Source organism: Stegodyphus dumicola, chromosome 2 (assembly GCF_044657685.1).
Source record: "Stegodyphus dumicola isolate Sdum_Otavi_A_Nest chromosome 2, ASM4465768v1".
NCBI classification, from domain to species: domain Eukaryota; kingdom Metazoa; phylum Arthropoda; class Arachnida; order Araneae; family Eresidae; genus Stegodyphus; species Stegodyphus dumicola.
In genome coordinates this window covers 107,492,417-107,512,382 of record NC_140769.1, presented here as the reverse complement: position 1 = coordinate 107,512,382, position 19,966 = coordinate 107,492,417, and the positions used below count along the sequence as shown (strand labels likewise).

Sequence of the window (19,966 nt, the reverse complement as noted above, 5' to 3'; positions counted from 1 at the left end):
CTCCTGGTATCTTTGCACTCTAGTAACTGTAGTACAATATAGTAGTATAGTATTCTTGCTCCATATTTAACTTGCATTATGTCGGTTCTTGTGGCTTATTTGACAACGACAAAGCACACTAGAGCTATCTGCCTAAGATATACAATGCCTTCGTAGACGACTTTCTAAGGAAAGTAGGCTAGTATTCACGTTACGTATGGGGAAGATAATGAAAAATCCCATATAATCAGCCCGTTCGCCGGGGTTTGAGCTATTGTAAGGCGATTTTACCGTTCGAATGCTAGTGTATATTATTGCATTTTATTGTTGCCTTGCAATGCGAAATTATTTTCATTGAAGTTGCTAAGGGCTATATACCATTTTTAATAATTTTAATAAATCTTAATAATTAACGATAATATTCATTTGCAGAAAGAATTCTTCTCCAACGCTTTACAGAGAAAAACAAGCTGCCCCGCAGCTGCCAGAAGAACGGATCAGCATACTTAAATCTGGTCAACAACTAAACGATAGGTAAGTAAATTTAGTGTCCAATTTTTTCCAAAGATGTTTTATTGAAACTCAGACACAGACGAGTGTATTGCTCTTCAAATTAAATCAAGTGGTATAAAGCTAACTAAATATCATTAATTTACTAAGCTGTTTATTTTTCAACTTAGTAAAACAATTTGTATTGCATTTTAATATAATTTAGAATTCGTTTAATGGAAATATGTGGTTTACTAGAAAACCTGTAGCAATCAATAAAGCTTCTGACGAAAAATTTTAAAAATATTTTCAAATTAATAACAGAGCTTCTTATAACATAACTGCATTATGTTACCTGAATCCCCAACCAGAAATGACCATGCTAATTAATAATTAGTTACAGTTTTATTATAATATAATAATTGCGGTAAATTTTAAACGATCATTCGCTCTGGAGCTTTGTAATTTAATTCGAAAATTTAAGTTTTTAATGACGTCATTTTCAATCGAACTTAATTGGAATAAAAATAAAACACTCTAAGTGATGCCAATGAGGTCAGATTTGATAGAATATTTATTTATTAATTTCCTTTTTATGTTGTAAAATTATAAAAATTAAGTGAACTGCGATTCATACCTCCCGATGTAAGAACGAATTAATGAAAATCGTTTCAGCCTAGGTTAAAATGAGCATTTAATGTACCATTTTTGAAGCCAATATCAACTTGAAACATCGTTGATGCATTATTTACATTTGTTTTTTATTTGCATCTGTTAGCTTGCTAACTAATATATCTGATTTGTCCATAGAGAAATGATGAATTTACTTGACTTAATCAGTTAAATTCAGAAACGATCATAAATAATGATCTTGTTTATCGTATGGTTATCGCTTCGAAATTTTTAAAATCTTTGAAGTAGTTTTATAAATGTGAACTTTTTAAAAGAGTGCTGATACTACAGAATACCAAGAAATCTCTTTGTTTGAAATATTTGAGTACGATGAACAAATTTGGGAACAAACATTGATTTTGAGAAAATATTCTGAGACTCTAACTCCTTCCTGATGTGATGAAAAATGGTATAGTTACTCGCCGTAGCAAGAGCTCCGGCGAAAGCTGATTAATTGATTGAGAATAGATTTTAACTCTTCTGTTTAGCTTATATTTGCCAAAATTTGGTGGCATCTTGATGACACACTTAGTGGCACTTGATTAAGACAAATCTTACCGCCTGTATTTTCTTCAAACCTCGTCAGCAGTGTGCTTATATAACGGCGCTTCGCGTAACAAACGTAATCCCTTTCTCGATGGCGTTATGCAAGACGCTATTTTCCCTAGGTTACTATAGAAATAATTTTAAACCGTTCCTGTGCTGTCTCAGATTACGAAGCAATATAAAAGATTTCTTAAAATATAAGAAATGCTACCAATGTTGCAAATAACAAGAATTCACTAATTTATTTGTTGTAAAAATTTACATACATTTAATAACCATTCATTTTATAAACATGTTATACCATACTAGCGAAAGTTATAGTCATCCTAGCGAATATTACGGTATATCCTACGATAAAGACTATATTTCAGCTAGAAAAATTGAAATTTATACTGATCAGAGTTTGCGGAGAGCATCGGCTGTGCCTCCGTTGTATTTTTCCAAGGTATTGAAATTGATTACAAAACGTTTACTTGAAAATCAAGAAATTCAGTTTATCAAGCAGAATTGTTGGCAATTAAAATCGCTTTATCCTGGATCAAGAAATTATCCGTGGGGTATTACATTAATTTATACTCAGATACCTTATCTGCTCTTATGGCACTCTCCCCCTCCACTTTCAAAAGAATAATATTGTTAATGAACTTAAGCATATATATTTAGAACTACGAAAGAAGCATATTTTGAATTTACATTGGATCAAAGCTCACGCTGGTCATTATGGGAATGAGAGAGCGGATGCTCTAGCGAAAGAAGCCGCCCTGGAGGGTTGGGACCGAAAAGGTTTTTATTCAAGATTCGAAAAAGAAGACATGTACTATAATATATGACAAGCTTATTAGAGACTAGAAAAAATTATGGGATCTCTCTGAAAGAAATAAAAACTATCTAAAATGTTTAAAAATTAGAAAAAAAAAAATGGGAATTTTAGGAGATGCAGATGTCAATAAAATTCTCACTGTACATGGAAGGTTCCCTGCTTACTTAAAAAGGTTCTACCTCCAGGGAAATGATATATGTGAAGTTTGTAATAAATTCGGCGATTCAAAGCATTTCGTCGAGGACTGTTGCCAGACTGAAAGTGTGAGAGAAAAATATAAATTTGCGAAGTTTGAGAATTTATTTAGTAACTATAAATTGTTTAGAAAATTTGCAAGAGATATTATGCAAACTGTGAATGAGAATAAGAAGAATATTGTTATCGAGATATAACAAAGCAAAAAATCATACTGAAAACAGAAATAATTGAAGTAACTTATAAATTTAAGATGAAATTTGGTAATATAAAGATTTGAATAATAATAACTAATTTAAAGTAAAACTTATAAAGATTTTAAACTTAGGAAAAAAACATAGAAATGGAAACGACACATTTATATACTATTTCACCGAGAGTGTTTAGAATGTATGTATCCTGCTTTACTTTTTTTTTTTTCTTTTGTTATGCTTTGTGGCTTGGCATGTCACTTCATAGCCATATGGAAGGTTTCGCCTGCTAGGTGGGCTGGGGCCCAGTGCTTAGAACTAACTAACTAACTAACTAGCGGAAGTACCCAATGCCAGTTAAGATTGAATGTAATGTATCTGACAACAGAGAGAACGATACCGCTGTAATCCCTCTCTAATAAGGATGCAAAAAATCCGATTCATAGTCATACATTTTTCAGTCTGATGCGATGTGGAACCCACATAAAAGTTTTCCATAGAAAAATAAACTAATCCTCTATCATTATATCAGCAACAATGGCATGCAGTTTTTAATGATCTTCGTCTTTCTAATAAAATGGTCGTGAAAGCTCACGTTCCATCTAATATTTCACCTATATTCAGTTTCAGTCGATTAAATGTCGCAAAAAGTTTAGCATAATTGATCAGAAACCAATAACGTGAATAAACAAACAAACGCACAATAAGGCAAAAGGCATTCTTCTTAAGAAGAATGCCTTTTATATATACATATTTTATATATACATATTTTGTAAAACTTGCCCATTTTTGATTAACAAACTTTACGATTTTAAAAGCGAGCAGTAGCAACAGTTTTCGAGATAAAACATTTTTATCTCCTACGTCCGAGACTGTTACCACTCCGGAAAAATGAGTGCAAAAATTAGCCCTTTCAGAGTTTTTAATTAATATTTCGGCTGATTAAAGTCGTATGAAGATGGGTCGTACGAAATGGCTTTCCACAAATTTTTGGATTCAGGAGTAATGTATTTAATGTTTGGCAATGCTATTTTTATTTCATCGTAAAACTTACAAATTTTTTATTAACAAACTCTAGAATTTGAAAGCGAGCAGTGGCAACAACTTTCGAAATAAAGCAGATTTTCTTCTCCATCTTGCGAGACTGTTGTCACTCGGAAAAATAAGGTCGAAAATTATGGTTTTTCCGAGTTTTTAATTAATATCTCTGATTTTAGCTGTTTTTTTTTAATTTATTTCTCCGAATGTCATTAGAGATATATTTCTCATTCAATAAATTCAGTTCTCACTTCGCGTCAAGGAAAATATACATGAAGTCTCAAAACATCTTCATTAAAATTGTAAAATAAGAAAAACTAAAACACCCAACAGAGTTAAAAACGTTAAAAAAACGATTTTTACGATTGGAGTATAAATTAATTAAAATTAGGCTGAAAGACAGATTTTTCGGTGCATAAAACATTTGACACCACTCTGCAAAAAGGCACTGAATTTGGTGTAGAAACTACTTATTCACTATGCTACAAAGTTTCAAATGTAAACAAATGGCGGCGTCATTAGACTTAGTGGAACTTAAGCAAGTTTTAAATTGTCGATAATTCTACAACTGTTGAATGCAGATTAACTTAAGGCACAAAATCCTTAACCGGAACATAATACAATTCAAGAAGGGGAAAACTTACCGCTCCGGGTAACAAAGTGGGTATTTATTTATAATATCTATGTATTTTTGGTTCGGCTGATTGCAGCCAAAAAGGGAGGTGCAGATCTACATGTTATAGCAGTCCCAGATACGAAATTCCAAATTTGTGAGTTTTCAGTTTCAACGTTTTTGAACGAGATACATACATACGTACGTACAGACGTCACGAAAAAAATCTCTTCTGAATTCATTTTAAATCCATTTCACAATCCGTTTTGGGAAAAGAATCCTTTATTCTCTCCGTGCATATAGATGTAACGCAAAAACATCATCCCAATAAAATCGAGAGCGGTCAAAATGAATATATTCTTTGAAATACGATATGCGAAATTTTTCGCAATTACAATGCTTCCCTTACGTCGTACACGGAAGTAAAAATACAAAAAAGTCTTTTCAGAAGCATACTATATGGCTTTAAGAACTTGTTGGAAAAGTCAGAACTGCAGCAATAAAAAAAAAAAAATAAGCTGCAGAAACTTTCAGTTACGTAGTAGATAGCGCTGCTTACAGTAGTCTTCGATATGGAAGTGCCAGTCGTAAACAGGAAATGAAGTAAGTAAATTCTACTCTACAGGAAAATGTAATTTCAGTAGTCTACAAATTCAACACTACAGTCAGTTTTAACAAAGAAGGTGTTTTTGTAAGACGTCAGTAGAAATTGCAATTTTTTTTTCAATGAAAAATTATAAAATTAAATTAAATCTAAAAGATAGAAAAATTTAAAATTTAAATTCTCTAAACACATTCTTATTCTTTCTAAAACGAATGAATTAAATTACTCTGCTACTGTCTGTCCTGTCTTGTTTATTACTGTCTAGACCCACCTTCCGAGCCACATTGTTTTTATTGAACATAAATGTAAAAACTCTTCTGTCTCGGAAGAACCTAATGTTCAACATAATGCCGTTCAACTGCTATGAATTATTCAGTACCATTTTTTTTAGCAATCGATGGTGTGATCATCGATTTTTGAAGGCACAAATACTCGTGATTGTTGCTGCTGCCGTCGTCATCCACCTTGCCCGGGAGGTGCAACAGAAGATCTCAGGCGGACTTTTTTCTGGGAAGGCAACTCGATGCATGACGAGCATATTTTGAAATGAAGTCTGCATCGCTTTTTCCTTTTTCACATCGGTACCTGATGGTCAATAATTATTATCTTGTGACTGGCAACATCACGAAGGGACAGCGAGGATTTAGTGCTGGTGCCCCGGGTAGTGTCCAATTATGCGACATTACAGTACGGCGCGACCTACGCTTGAATGTTAATGAGGCACTGCCGATTGCTAAATTTATGGAGCGGGATAAAGAGGGGGTTGGCCGACAGTAGCAAGAAACCAAACAAAGCAAAAACAGGCTTTATGGCCACTATTCCCTAACGCCATATTCTTCCCCCTCCCCACCCCTTATCTTTTTCGCTCTGGAAAGAACCAGACGTCCGTGTAAGAGATTTTGTTCTAATTATGTCTAGCCTTGTTTCGTTTTATGATAAGAATCTGTCATCAAACCAGACTTCCGATGTCTATGAAGCGAGCCTTAATTTGGATTCTGATTTTATGCTTCACACTTCCAGAGAGGTAATTCTGTTGTGGCGTGACCGACCCCCCCTTCTTATTCACTGCCATTTTACTCTCGATATCAGGTCTTCAATGGGTACGTCATTGAATCTAAAACTGTAATAAACTAATAGCCTATAGTCTTTCCCCTCCAGTGCAATCTCCATAAAATTTGCGATCCAGTGGGAAACTACTTTATTATAACTGATACATTTTTAGTTTTTCGAAAATTACCTGGCTGGTCAAAATAAGGTAAAATGAAATTTTCAGCAATTATTTTTAATTCCTAGTAATTAGGAACAGCTGTAACTCTAGCTAGTAAGTTCCAGTATTGTTAGCTACCAGCTGGTGTATAAAGAACTATAGTTCTGGTAATAATATAACTCATGTGATCATATAACCAGCTCGCTTTACCAACTGGTTATATGTAGTGAGTAGTGAGTCTTAAAAGTTTTAAAGTACCAGGTTTAAAAAGTACTTAATTCTAGGTTAGTAGCCGAAAACTGAAGAAAACAACATTCTTCTTTCTTAGCTTTAATATATAATTCCTTAAGTCTTAATTCTTCTTCCTTAAAATCCTTAGCATGTTCATACAATTGCCTAATTTCTTTATAAAACTCATCTATTAGACTGCATTTCAAATCTCTGGTTACGGTTATTTTAATATCTTCAGTGGTATTAAAATAATAACTTTTGAGGTAACACTTCACTTTAAGGAGTAGAGCCTTAAGTAATCCAAATCTGATGGAAGCTGAGAAATGTGTTATTTTTCTCAGCAAGAGACTGAAGAATGACATGGATGGAATTGTATGACGACGAACAGTTGTACCGGTGCAGCAGAAACCGGTTTTTCGAGTGAGTTTTTCAGTTTTACAACTCTAAATTCTTTTCAGAAATATGTCAACTACGTCTTTATAAAATATGGAGTTCACCTTCTGTCCTCCAGAAACAAATACCTTGTGAATTATCCCTTCCTCCCCCCCCAAAAAAAAAAGATCTTTACTCGAGATCTTTGAAATCGAAGTTTCTGTGAACATCGAGAATTTTCTCCAATCTAAGCAAATGACTGCGCTTTTGTTTCAGGATCATAAGCAAAAGATCAAGTTTCATGTCCAATCGCAATTTCTTTGAAAAAAATCAGAATTTATATTTTCTTTGGAACAAAACTTCATAGGTACTGTTTGCATACCTTTCGAATTCATGGTAACAGATGTTTACTGTAGTAAAGTAAACAATAAATTGCATAGAAGCTTCTGCTTAAGAAAAGAAGTTAAATATCATAGTAATTATCGATAATCATTCTGGAGGTTTGCTAGAATTTGTTGAAAAAATTAGTCTTAAAACTATATAAGCAAAGTGTGTATAATTATATTTGTTAGTAACCAACTAGAGCTATAGACCTGAAGTCCATCTTCCAAATATTGTTTCGCTTGTTTATTATTTTATTCAGTACTTTATTCAGTACGCATTTCTAACTGGAACAGAAAGAATGTCAGTAAAATATAATATTATGATTACTAAAAATCTCAGAATATCAACTACGGCACAATCAATAAGAACAGTCAATATATCTTTCTTATATAAGGTGGCCTAACACAAATCCGCCGGACATGGGAGACCTCATTTGCTTTGGTTCGGTTTATCTTGGACGCCCTGATGTGTTGTAATTAAACATCCCTTGGTGACTACAATCACTTAGCAACGTACTATACAGTTAATTTAATTTTGGCACTTAAATAATGAACGTGCATTTAAAAAAAATCCTCCTAGAGTTGCCAGATCAAAACTGCACTACATTTTGCAGAATAGTTTACCGCTTGGTCAAGCAGAGATTTTTAACACTAAGAATTAAGCAGACGATTTTTATAGCTGCATTTTACGTCATTCATCCGAAAATCATTCTTCCAGATGCATTATTCTGCACTTCAGTGTACCTTTACTTTGCTCGGTACACGTACAGCAATCTCTGGTCCCTAAATAAACTCACGTGCCCAGCCTCTCTATTTTCCATATATGTTCTTATGTATTTCATCTCTCTTCAAATATCTAAAACTACCTCTCAGTGGAAAGTTCTTTTCTCAAACTGAAGAGATCGAAAGAACTAAGGCATTAGCTTTTGAAGTCTTTCCAAAAGCAGTTTCACTGCAAGACTTTCTTTTCTTCACTTGATGGGCTCCTATGCATAACAATCGCATTTCAAGTAATATACATCAATGCAAGTTCTGAGAGATTTTAATTTTTTTAAAAAATAGTCTTGTTATGTAGCTGCCATGCTGAAATGTTCATAATTCAGTAAATACACGTATTTTCCAATAATACATCACAATAGCTATCAAAAATTGTATGAATATTAATTGCTGAAATTGAAACATGTAAAGTCATAAATATTGTTTGTCAGATTTACAATTATCTGTGTATTTTGTTCTGCATAATGATTAATGTACAATAGCTCCCCAGTTATACGAGTTCAGTTATCGAAGTTTCCCATTGTCTGAAAGAACTGAATGTGTAATGCACTATTTTGCCCACAACTGCAAAGTATTTAGCTAAAAACGTTGCACCGGAGGTACAGAGTATCCTCATAAGGATCATAATGTAAATCTATTATGTAGATCTAAATGTAAATGATTATTATGTAGATCTAAATGTAAATGATTATAATGTAGATATAAATGTAATTGAAACAGAACTTCATTTAGCACACTGAATATCAGGCAACACAAAAAACATGTATCAACAAGATCCTAAAATTGAAATGAAGTAAGTCATAAAATTCTTGAAAGTTTAGCCGATTATATCACTCTGAAAGAACATAGTATCCACTCAAGAATCATCATAGATGTGTTCTAACTCTCATCGAAACACAACTTTTAGTTTCACATAACATACCATTACAAATACAGTTGTATTTGTAATGGTATGTTATGTGAAACTACTAGCACTGATGTTCCACAGTTCAGAAAAGTTAAACCTAAAGTACTGCTCTATAGGCACAAAAACCATTACAAGTGCCATTAAAAGAGAACTGTATTTAGCAGTAGAACTGTATTGAATAGCAGGAAATCACCATCATTACTTTTTAATATTTTAGTTCTACGTTTCTTTTGGCTTAGAATACTGTTCCAAGAGCACAATATATTCAACAAATGTCACCATACAGTTTATCTTGATGCCTTCGAAATTAAATTCTATTTAGCGTACTGAATAGTAGCCGGGTGAGTAATGTCCTACAATTCTTAATAGTTTAGCGTAGAATATTACTTTGGAGGTATATAGTATCCGTGTAAAAAAACATCACACAGGTGGTCTAAATATCATCGAAACAGAACTTTTGGGTACTGAATAACAAGAAGACATTGCCTGACCTACCAAAATAACATTCTAAAACTCGTAAAAATTTAGCGTAGAATACTGCTCCAAAGGTACAGAGTCTATGCCAAAACCATCACACACGTGGTCTAAATATCATCAAATCAGAGAGCTTTTGCATACAGCTTTTGCAAGAGAACATCGCATGAATAACATAATGTTCTAAAATTCGTAAATGTTTCGCAAATTATACTGTTCCAAAGGTACAGAGTCCATACAAGGATCATCAAACACGTATGCAAGGATTATGAAACACGTGGTCCAAACGTCATCGAAATAGAGGATTTGCATACTGAGTAGCACTAAAGCACTGCATGACTTGGCAGCTTAATGATTGTAAACGCGATTTGTCAGGCCTCAAGTTTAGATCAGCGTTTCTTAAACAGTAGGTCGCAGGATCTGCAGCAGGGAGTCGCCAAAAATTTAGCAGTTTTGATATTTCTTTAACTTATTATAATAATTTTATAATTACCAACTATTTTTACATAATGTATCTGAAAATATATAAAGATAAGACAATACAGACAAAGAAAAAAGGAAAACGTTTCGACGCATTCTTTTTATAATATAAACGTTCATTTTCCTTGCTTTGAAAATGGCGCTGTCATTTCGTCTATTACTTATTTAAAATTTTCACATTGTTCTATGTCTTAAAATTAGAAATTAAAATTAATGACCTAAAACTGCAATAGTATATTCAGTACAAGTGAAAAAACTGACAGTTTCATACACGCATGTGTCGAATTTGCGCAATGCTTATGGGGTCCCACAAAATTTTCGTAAATATTATGGGGTCTTGGGGCTCACGAAAGAATCTTAGTGATAAAAAGGAGTCGCGACTGAAAAAAGTTTAAGAAACCCTGGTTTAGATCATACAGAATCACCATACAAATTATCTAAATATCATAGAAACAGAATTTTAGTATACGTAATAGCAGAAAAACAGAACTACTAATGAACATTTTAGTATTTCAGTTTATCAAAGTTTAGAATACTGCATCGAAGGCATATACTGCATAAGTCATGTAAATATCGTCGAAACGGACTGATCAATCCACAGGCATTTTGGCGCTGAAGCAAATGAGAAACTTCGAGAAAATGGTTCATTTTTGCTATCTTTTATCGCTTTATTTTTTACTTTAACCTTAGACAAGCTGTTTGTACTAAAATATAATAAAATGTACCTACAGTAATGCATTTTTATTCTTAAAGATATTATGCAAGGAATTACGGCATCTCTCAAATGCCTGCTTTCGTGGTGTAAATGGCTAGTATCTCCAGCCTAGTAAGTGGAAGACCGTGTCTCAAATATAATTTCTCGTGTTTACTGTCTTTCAAAAAACTAATAGTATCTACAGCTGTACAGAACAAGCCACGAAACATAGTCTCCTCCCGGACACAAGATTTCATAACCAGCCGTACTCGGCCCACAGGTCGGCTTTTGTACACTTCTTGACTGTGGCTTCTCCAGAATGTGTGACACCGGTATTGAAGGTGGGTCGACTTTTTTACTAACCACTTCGTGCTTACATACCTAAGTTTAAATATTTGTTTTAATTATATTAAACGTCTGTAGAAGAAAGACGCGAAATCGATATAGACACAAAATAGTTGGGAAAACGTAGACAGGTCTGATATGAATAGAAGACATGATTTTGCAGAATTAAGGATATAGTTTAAGCTGCCCTTTTCCGATGAAAATACTTATTACATATTTGAAAATCTCTTATATTTCAAAGTTAGTAAGGCAAGTTAGAGGTAAGGATGAGACTCAATTAAAATGTGTATTCGTGTAAGAATAAATTTTTAATCGATTAATCTGATTTTTCAACATAAAATTTTCTATTAGAATACACCAATGGAAGGTAAGGTTAATAAACGCATTGAAAAATTGATAGCTTTTTCGCCAGTGGTAATGCATCATAGAATTGCTATAAAAATGGCACTATAACGAGATGAAATTTAATTATACCAAGATAATAAATTAGGTTAATAATTAAGAGGTGAGTCGGCCGCTGCTTGTAGATTAAAAAGTAAAAAGCATCCATAAAATCATTGCAGTTTTAGCAAAACATTAGTAGTAGTTATTGTAGAATAATAATAGCCATGATTTTTTTAATTGCATTTTTCGACTCACGGGTTGATTTCAGTCAGATCGGGGGATTGCCAGCCAAACTGAAATCTCGTTCACAAAACCGCGATTTGCAGGTACACGCAGTGTTCTCCTCTCTTCTCATGTTCTGGTATCCCGGACTCGCTTTATTTCTACCCTAATAAAGGATATTAGAAATCGCTACCCCGTTTCTAAAAAGAGTTTATAAAAATCTATAAGGTATTTTCTTCTTCCTTTCTGCATGCCTTCGTGATGTAATTTCATGGCAAAAAAAAAAGGACTCTGCAAGTAGCGCCCAAACTAAAAAGGTAACGGACGATAAGGCGTCGCTTGAATTACCATCTCTCGAATCATCTTTACGTATCTCGAATAGTCGTCGCGTATTCGAGCGATCCATGGTTCGAGTCCCGGCGAGGGCATTACACACTTTTCACGTCTCCTGCTGCTTGTAAGGAAAAAACACACACACACACACACACCCTAATGACTCTACAAATCAGTTGCCTTTCCAACAACATATCTATACTATTAAAATCTATGCGCGGCTGTCTATCTTTTGTCTGTTCATGGCATCATCTCCTCCGGAAAGGCGGAGAGTTCAGTTCCAAGTCAGTTCCAAGAGACACCGGATTACAAAAATTCGTGGGAAGCCATTCCGACCATTTCCATCTTCATACGACTTTAATCAGCCGAGATATTAATTAAAAACTCTGAAAACAGTGATTTTCGTACTTATTTTTCCGAGTGGCAATAGTCTCGGGAGTCGCTGGAGATAAAAATGCTTTATTTTGAAAAGTATTGCCACTGCTCGTTTTGAAATTGTAGAGTTTGTTAATAAAAATTTGTAAGTTTTGCAAAATATGAAATAATAATAGCACTGCCAAACATTAACCTATTATTATTATATAATGTCATATTCTGACGTTGAAGAAAGCACGCGAATGCATGTGACGTCATTGTATGTCGAAAATTTTTCGTTAATGTCAGAAATTTAAATAAATAATTCCTGTTGGCAACTTTTTTGTTTCGGCTTAGGATAACTGACGTGGTGTGTTATTGCCCCGTTATTTCTTTTTTATTGATATTGAGAAAAAGTTGTTATATTACATTAAATTTAACTCGTGACGTCATACGTATGCGTATTAACCAGAAGTGTCAAAAGTTTTCGTTTCCTGATTTGGCACCAAAATTATTTACGAATTGGTTGTGGCTTGGAAAGAATGAACTGATTTATTCATACTGCAATGTTTTTTATGCGTTTTCTTTTCAGGTTTCTTTTCGGAACCGATTCTCCATTATAATACTTCGCAGACATTTGAATTTTAGAAATAATGCTCTAGCTTCCTCGTATAATTTATAAAATGACCAAGTTGAGAAATATTCACTTAAGTTATCTATGGAAAAAATTTTAAAATGGCATACATATGTTGTGTGTTTGCAGTTTATTTTCAGTTTGGTTCGTTTAATATAAGACTTGACCAACATTTCTCGAGAATCTATTGGAAAAAGAAACACGTGGTCATAAAATTTTGCGCAAAAACAAGAAACCATTGACTGACATAGAATTTGAATAGACTGTTTCGATTTCTAGGATTACTTATTTTAAAACACTCACGTATTATGCCCAGTTGCTAAATCAGTGTTAGATTTGTTCTTTACCCAAAATTCAAAAGATTTGGAATTCCATTTAAATCTATAGTTTCTTAAAACAACTTCATACTTCTTATCCAAATACAGTATTTGGCTTCTAAATTTTCTCCATTCCTTTCTACCAACTTTTTTTGTTAAAAGACTTAAAACCAAAATTTGTATACTTCTGAAAAATAGGGACGTATGTCCAATCGCTTTCGGAAACAGTGGTTTATTTCAAAATCTACGTACAGGCCCTCAGAAACACCCTCAGGATTTCCAGGAAAAATCCACGTGTTTACTATATTAAAAACACTAAACCTTTATTTCACCCTGAGTATTTAAACTTTATTCTTAAATATGGAGCAGTAAATGGCAGACTTCTGTAAAATTATTTTTCTTTGCCTTCCTGCTTGAATATTTGACTAATATTTGGCGCTATTAAGGGCAAAATTAACCTCTATAGACCACAGGAAAAGGTTTTAATGAAGAAATGAACCATCTGGCAAAATTTTAACCAATCATTCCATTTATTACCCGATTAATTTTCCCACCTATACTTCAAGGAAAGAAAAAAAAACTGCAATTTAATATTAGTATGGAATTTAATTTCGGTATCGATTTTAGCAACGCATCTAGTGAAAATATGAAACTACAGGGAAAACATTCTATGTTTCCAAAACCAGCAATCATCCAAACTGTAGTTTGTTGTTGACGTCCATTAGATGACACAGTCTAAAAAAAGAAATAGATACGGAAAAGTCATCAGTATATTTATTATACCGTAGTGTCCAATGAGTTATACTCTAAGGCGATTTGGTTTTCTAAAAATCACTTGTATTGCCATCATTGTGGTAGAAAAAAAACCGTTATTGCATTTTCATTTTCAAGATACTTTAAGTATCAATACTTTCTTAAGAAGCTTTGTGAATAAAAAAAATAGTTTCATCAACGATAAGTATGCTTGAAGGCCATTTAGCAAAAGCTTAATGGAAGAGATACCCGTCGCATACAAACGATCTAATCAACAACAACTGCATTGTCAGTCTAGCAATTTCACCACGGCAGAACATTCTTTCTAAAAATTCTGTTGCCTCACTGATGCATGAAAATTTCATTCACACGCATGCGGAATTATTCATGAGAGGATTAAAAATGAATTAATAAATAAAAATGGTTATTAAAGAAGTTAATAAAAATGAAACGAAGTAAAAGGAAATTTTTGCAAATATTTCTAATAAAATGCATTGTTTACTTTTTAAAATCAACTTGTTCACATTAAATTTCTATTCCAAATTCGTTATTCCTGCAGTACGCACTTGCAGAAACTTAAAAAAAAAAAAAAAAAAAAAAAAAAAAAAAAAATCTATCTGAAAAATTTTTTTTTTTTTTTCTAACGTTTTGTGTGTGATCTTTATTTACTAAATATCACGTTCTTTGCACTTAAACCGTAAAATTCAGTTCAATGGCAATGTCGAAAAATAATTTTAAAATAAGCCTGTCTTTAGAATTTCTGATACACAGTTCCGGGCGCTGGAGATAAAAAGGTTTATTTTTTTCCCGTAGAGTGTTGCCATTGCTCGCTTTGAAATCCTTCAGTTTGTTAATCAAAAATTCATTAAAGTTTCACAAAATATGAAATCGATAATAAACAAATTTCAAATTTGGTCTTCCACATGCTCATATTCATAGGAGGATTACGTCATTCAAAATTCGATGGCTCTAGGTACCGTTGTTTTATCACAATGCGAGAAATATACATACTTTTATGCAGATTTTTCATTATTTATTTTCTTCAAATATAATGCAGGACTCTAACATTTGGTGGCAACAGTTTGAAAAGTGAAACGGATATTTATAGTGATTCAACGCAACATCGCAAAACGAAAACAATAGTCCTTCAGGAAAAAAAAGCCCCTTTGGACCAAAAATAAAATCTGAAAGCTTTCATACTTTGCCCAAAGGGGTGTTTTTTTAATGTTTTGTGTGTAACCTTTATTTATTAAATATCATATTCTTCGCATTTAAACCACATAAAATTAAATTCAAGAGCAATATCATAAAATATTTTAACAGCATGTCTTTAGTATTTCCGATACACATTCTTGCGCGCTGGAGATTAATACTTTTTTTCCCCGTACCGTGCTGCCCTTGCTCGCTTTCAAATCGTTGAGTTTACTAATCAAAAGTTCGTTACAGTTTGACAAATTAGGAAACTGATAATAAAACGAATTCGATATTCAAAATTCAGGCGACCAGGTGCCCATGTTCGGGTGGAGGATTACGCTATTCAAAATTTGATGGCTTTAGGTAACGTCATTTTTTTTTACATTGCGAGAAACATGCGTATAATCATGCAGATTCTTCATTATTTAATTTCTTTAAATGTAACACAGGATGATAATATTTGGTGGCAACAATTTAACAAGTGATTGTCCGTTTCATAAAAGACCGTCTTGAGACTAATTGCTCATCTGAGGTAACGCTCTTTTGGGCTAAAAATGTCGTTATAAAACGTCATTTAGAACGTCAATAATGCAAAATCCCTATTTGCCAGTGATGAATTATCCTTTTTTTTCTGTACTCACACATTTTTCCTTCTTAATTCGCGTTTTTATAACCAACAACAACAAAATAAAGGGGGGATTTCATCAAAATACATAACATATATCATAAATTATATCAACTGAAATACAAAATACACATTGTTTTGCATTATATACAAATTAAATTGTTTTATTACAATGTATTCAATATGATTTTTAAATTGCGTATTAAGTAAGTATATTAATTTTTAATTTCTCAATTTGTTTAGCAATATACAATTTTAATTTGAAATATGCCTCAGCGATTTTATTCCTGGCGGAATGGCAGAATCTCTCAAAGCTGGCCGTTTGCCAGGTTTTAGTGTAGCAGTACCGTAATATAACATGGTAACATGAGTTATAACACGACATGGTAACACATTAAGCGTAAGTTTTAAATATCAGAATGTAAAGTGTTTATTAAAAAGGCAAAAACGTCTATAAAGTGTTAAATTTAATATATAAAATAAGGCCATGAAGGAAGATAACAAAATCTATTGATCACAAAAGGGAAGTATTCAGTTTCAGTTTCCCTAATAGGAATTTCGGATACTTTTGTTGACTTTTTAATGCACCAGAAATATTTTATATTAATTACACTAAATCGTATAAATGTTAATTTACACAAACATTATTTATTATGTTTAATGCTAAACGTTAATTTATACTTTTATTATGTTTATTGTTGTTGTAAAATTCTATCAATGTCCCATCAGTGATCAAATTGCTAAGACCACTTAATACTAGTAATTATTCGACCTGCGTTCGATCCCAGAAGAAATGGGCTGGCTGCGTTTTGGTTTTCGTTGTTTTCCCCATGTCTAACGGGAATACGAATCAGTTTTCCGAGAAGTCCTACAAGGAGGGCTTCTTGGGATGAGGACTTTGCCCTCATTATATAACTCAGCAAAATGCTATAAAAAAAAGGATATAATTTTATCGTGTGAAAAACATGCAATATTCAGAAAAATTTCGCAAATTAAATAATAAATTTTAAAAAATCTTTCAGATTTTTTATTACGCCCAAAGGGGCGTGTTTTTTCACGGGGTGTTCAAAACGGGATGTGAAAAGTGATACAGGCATTCGACGTAAAATACCGTCAGACATGCTAACGTCTTTGCGTTCATGCTACCAACATAATACCAATAAGAAATGCAAAAACACCTCGCGCATAAAATATACGTGCTTGAAGATGCACGCAATGTTAATGTTAATGGAACACTTTGAAATCGTTGAGTTTGTTAATCAAACATTCGTTAAAGTTTTACAAAATATGAAATAGATAATAAAACAGATTTCAAATTTGGGCTTCTAGACAGCCCTATTGGAGTGGAGGAGTACGTTATTCAAAATTTGATGTCTCTAGGTATAGTTGGACCGCCTCATCGGCCATGAGCGCAAACACGCATACGCCATTTGGACAGACTTATTCTTAAAATAGGGTGGAAGGATGGAGATTTTCTTTCCCTCCAACATATAAATTCTCTCTTTCCAGAAAAGAGAACATTTTCACTCGCCCTATCACATCGCAGCAGGTAATAACGCCCCTTTTGGACGAGTTTATGTGTTTTGGCAGAATGCTAGCCAGCGTTGAGTTTGAGACGGTCGAACTATACCGCTGTTTTCTCACAGTGCGAGAAACAGTATACATTCATATAGAATCTTCATTATTAGTTTAAAGGGACTTTGTCTCTGAAGGACTACTGTTTCCATTTTGCGATTTTGAGTTGAATCACTATAAATGCCCGTTTCACTTTTTAAACTGTTGCCACCAAATGTTAGAGTCCCGCATTATATTTGAAGAAAATAAATAATGAAAAATCTGCATAACTGTATGTATATTTCTCGCATTGTGATATTGCGAATATGGGCATGTGGAAGACCAAATTTTAAATTTGGATTTTTTTTTATGATTGATTTCATATTTTGTAAAACTTTAATGAATTTTTGAGTAACAAACTGAAGGATTTAAAAGCGAGCAATGGCAACACTCTACGGGGGGGGGAACCTTTTTATCTCCAGCGCGCGGAACTGTGTATCTGAAATTCTAAAGATAGGCTCATTTTAAAATTATTTTGCGTCATTGCTATTGAACTTAATTTTATGGTTTAAAGTGCAAAGAACATGATATTTAATAAATAAAGGTAACACACAAAACGTTAAAAAAACGCCCCTTTAGACTTCATTTAAAATCTGAAACCTTTCCATCTTTTTTTAATTTTCTTTAAATATAATGCAGGGCTTTAATATTTGGCGGCAACAATTTGAAAAGTGAACCGCCGTTTATAGTGAACCAACGCAAAATGCCAAAACGAAATTAATAGCTCATCTGGGCTAACGACCTTTGGGCTAAAAAGAAGAAGTAATAACACAAAAGAGTAATGTGTAACTAAATAAAAATTAAATTGTTTAATTTTGACTGAAATTTTCATTTATAAAGCAATCAAATTCTGGAAACGTAGTCAGCACCGTTATTTTATGTTAAGATGTTGATTAACTGGAGGCTGCCTTTATGCATTATATATTAAACATATACAGATTTGACTTGATATATAACATTGCGATACAACTTTCTTCTCGGATTTCAGAAGTCCAGCAAAACTTATGGTAGTTCGTATTTTGCAACACGTTTTTGAAAAAAATTCTTTTGAAAAGTATCAGATTACTTAAAATGATTTAAATTCAAAATAATCTAACAATTACAATAAAAATTTTAAAGAAAAAATCCGAAATTCGGAGATTCATTCGGGACATTTGTAGATAAATCTAAGATTTGTAAATTTTAGAAAATGGCTTAAAATTCTTGTAAATAATCACTGAAACTGCTTTAAAATTGTTGTTCTAATTATTAATATGTACAGACAGTTTTCAATAACGCAAATAAAAGTGAACCTTATGTCTCGTAGATAGCAAATTGCTCCAATTTAGGCTACAAACTTGATTGCGGGTCTTACTCATGTTTCGAAACAATAACTTTAACACGTTAATAAACGCGATATCGCTCAACAAATGTACTTGTCTTATTAGTTTCTCAAAGGAAACGATAATACATATTGATAACACAAACTGATAAAAAAAATCACGTGGAAAAGGAAGCAAAAAGGACTTCATTTCTAATTGTATTTCGTTATATGGCAACCACGGTGTTTGAGAATTAGACTATGGACTTCTTAAAGAAGTAAGTTTTTCTCACTTTTTTTACCTTTCAGTTAATTTTATACTACGTGTTTGCTTTATTATATTAACATTTAAGTTATTTAGAGTCTGTTTATGCGATTCTAATGCAGACTGATTGTTGGACTTTCTAAAACAATAAAATTATGCTCGTCATTACTGCAGAGGAATGCAAAAATAGATATACTTATAGGTATACAATTATTGTATAACTACAAGCATTCGAGCAGCATGCAATAATAGCAATATCTCGCCAATTTAGCGGGAATTCATTTACTTAGTTAGAAAGACCTGCCCCTGTATTCTTTTTTTCCGGCAAAGCATCGCCTCTTTTGATTTTCATGTTATGTTATACAAACAAGCAAATAAAAAATTGCAATTTTATATGTTATTTCACTAAAATTATTTATATATGTACAAAATTCATAAGAATAACTTAAAAATAAGATTTTACGTTTTGTATCTTGAACTGAATGAAGTCATTTCTTTCTTAGCTAGTAGATTTCTCGTAACTCTTTGGTTTAAAATTGTTTCAAATGTTAAATAAAAAATGTAAACCAAGACTAGACTGCAGTTGAATTTTTGATTTTTAATATTTCTAATTACAAATTTTTGTTTTTAATTTTTTGAAATTAAAAACAAAAATATATAAAAAAAACTACATATATATAGGACCAATATAATGAAATCAGCATAAGAATACGAAGCAAACAGAAGAATTTCTGTACGAATTGTTAACGCGGGTCTAGCTAGTAAATGTAAAAAATGTAACCCAGTAAAAAAAAAAATGTGCTGTAAAATAATAAACCAGACCCGCACGTTTTTTAAGAAGGTGTTAAATTAATTTAGATGAATGTGCACAGAATGTAAGTTAATGTAATAACTAAAAATGACTGTTCTCTGAACACTAATGGTAAACTTAATCAAGTTCTATTTTTGGCTTAT

At 32.6% G+C, this 19,966-nt stretch overlaps 1 protein-coding gene and 1 long non-coding RNA gene across 3 annotated transcripts in view; one reads left to right on the top strand and one right to left on the bottom strand.

Moving 5' to 3' along the window:
* The window catches only part of LOC146998542 (uncharacterized), a 230,620-nt gene that overhangs the window by 9,415 nt on the left and 201,239 nt on the right, over positions 1 to 19,966 (bottom strand). The window lies entirely within an intron of this gene.
* LOC118186334 (putative phosphatidate phosphatase) overlaps positions 1 to 19,966 on the top strand; it is a 203,410-nt gene that overhangs the window by 8,192 nt on the left and 175,252 nt on the right. Inside the window, exon 2 of one of the 2 annotated variants that reach the window (XM_085811013.1) lies at positions 412 to 513. In XM_085811013.1, the coding sequence (XP_085667139.1) occupies positions 412 to 513 (102 nt within the window). Of the gene's footprint in view, positions 1 to 411; positions 514 to 18,952; positions 19,026 to 19,966 lie in introns of those variants that run through there. The other variant, XM_085811014.1, reaches the window with a different exon arrangement.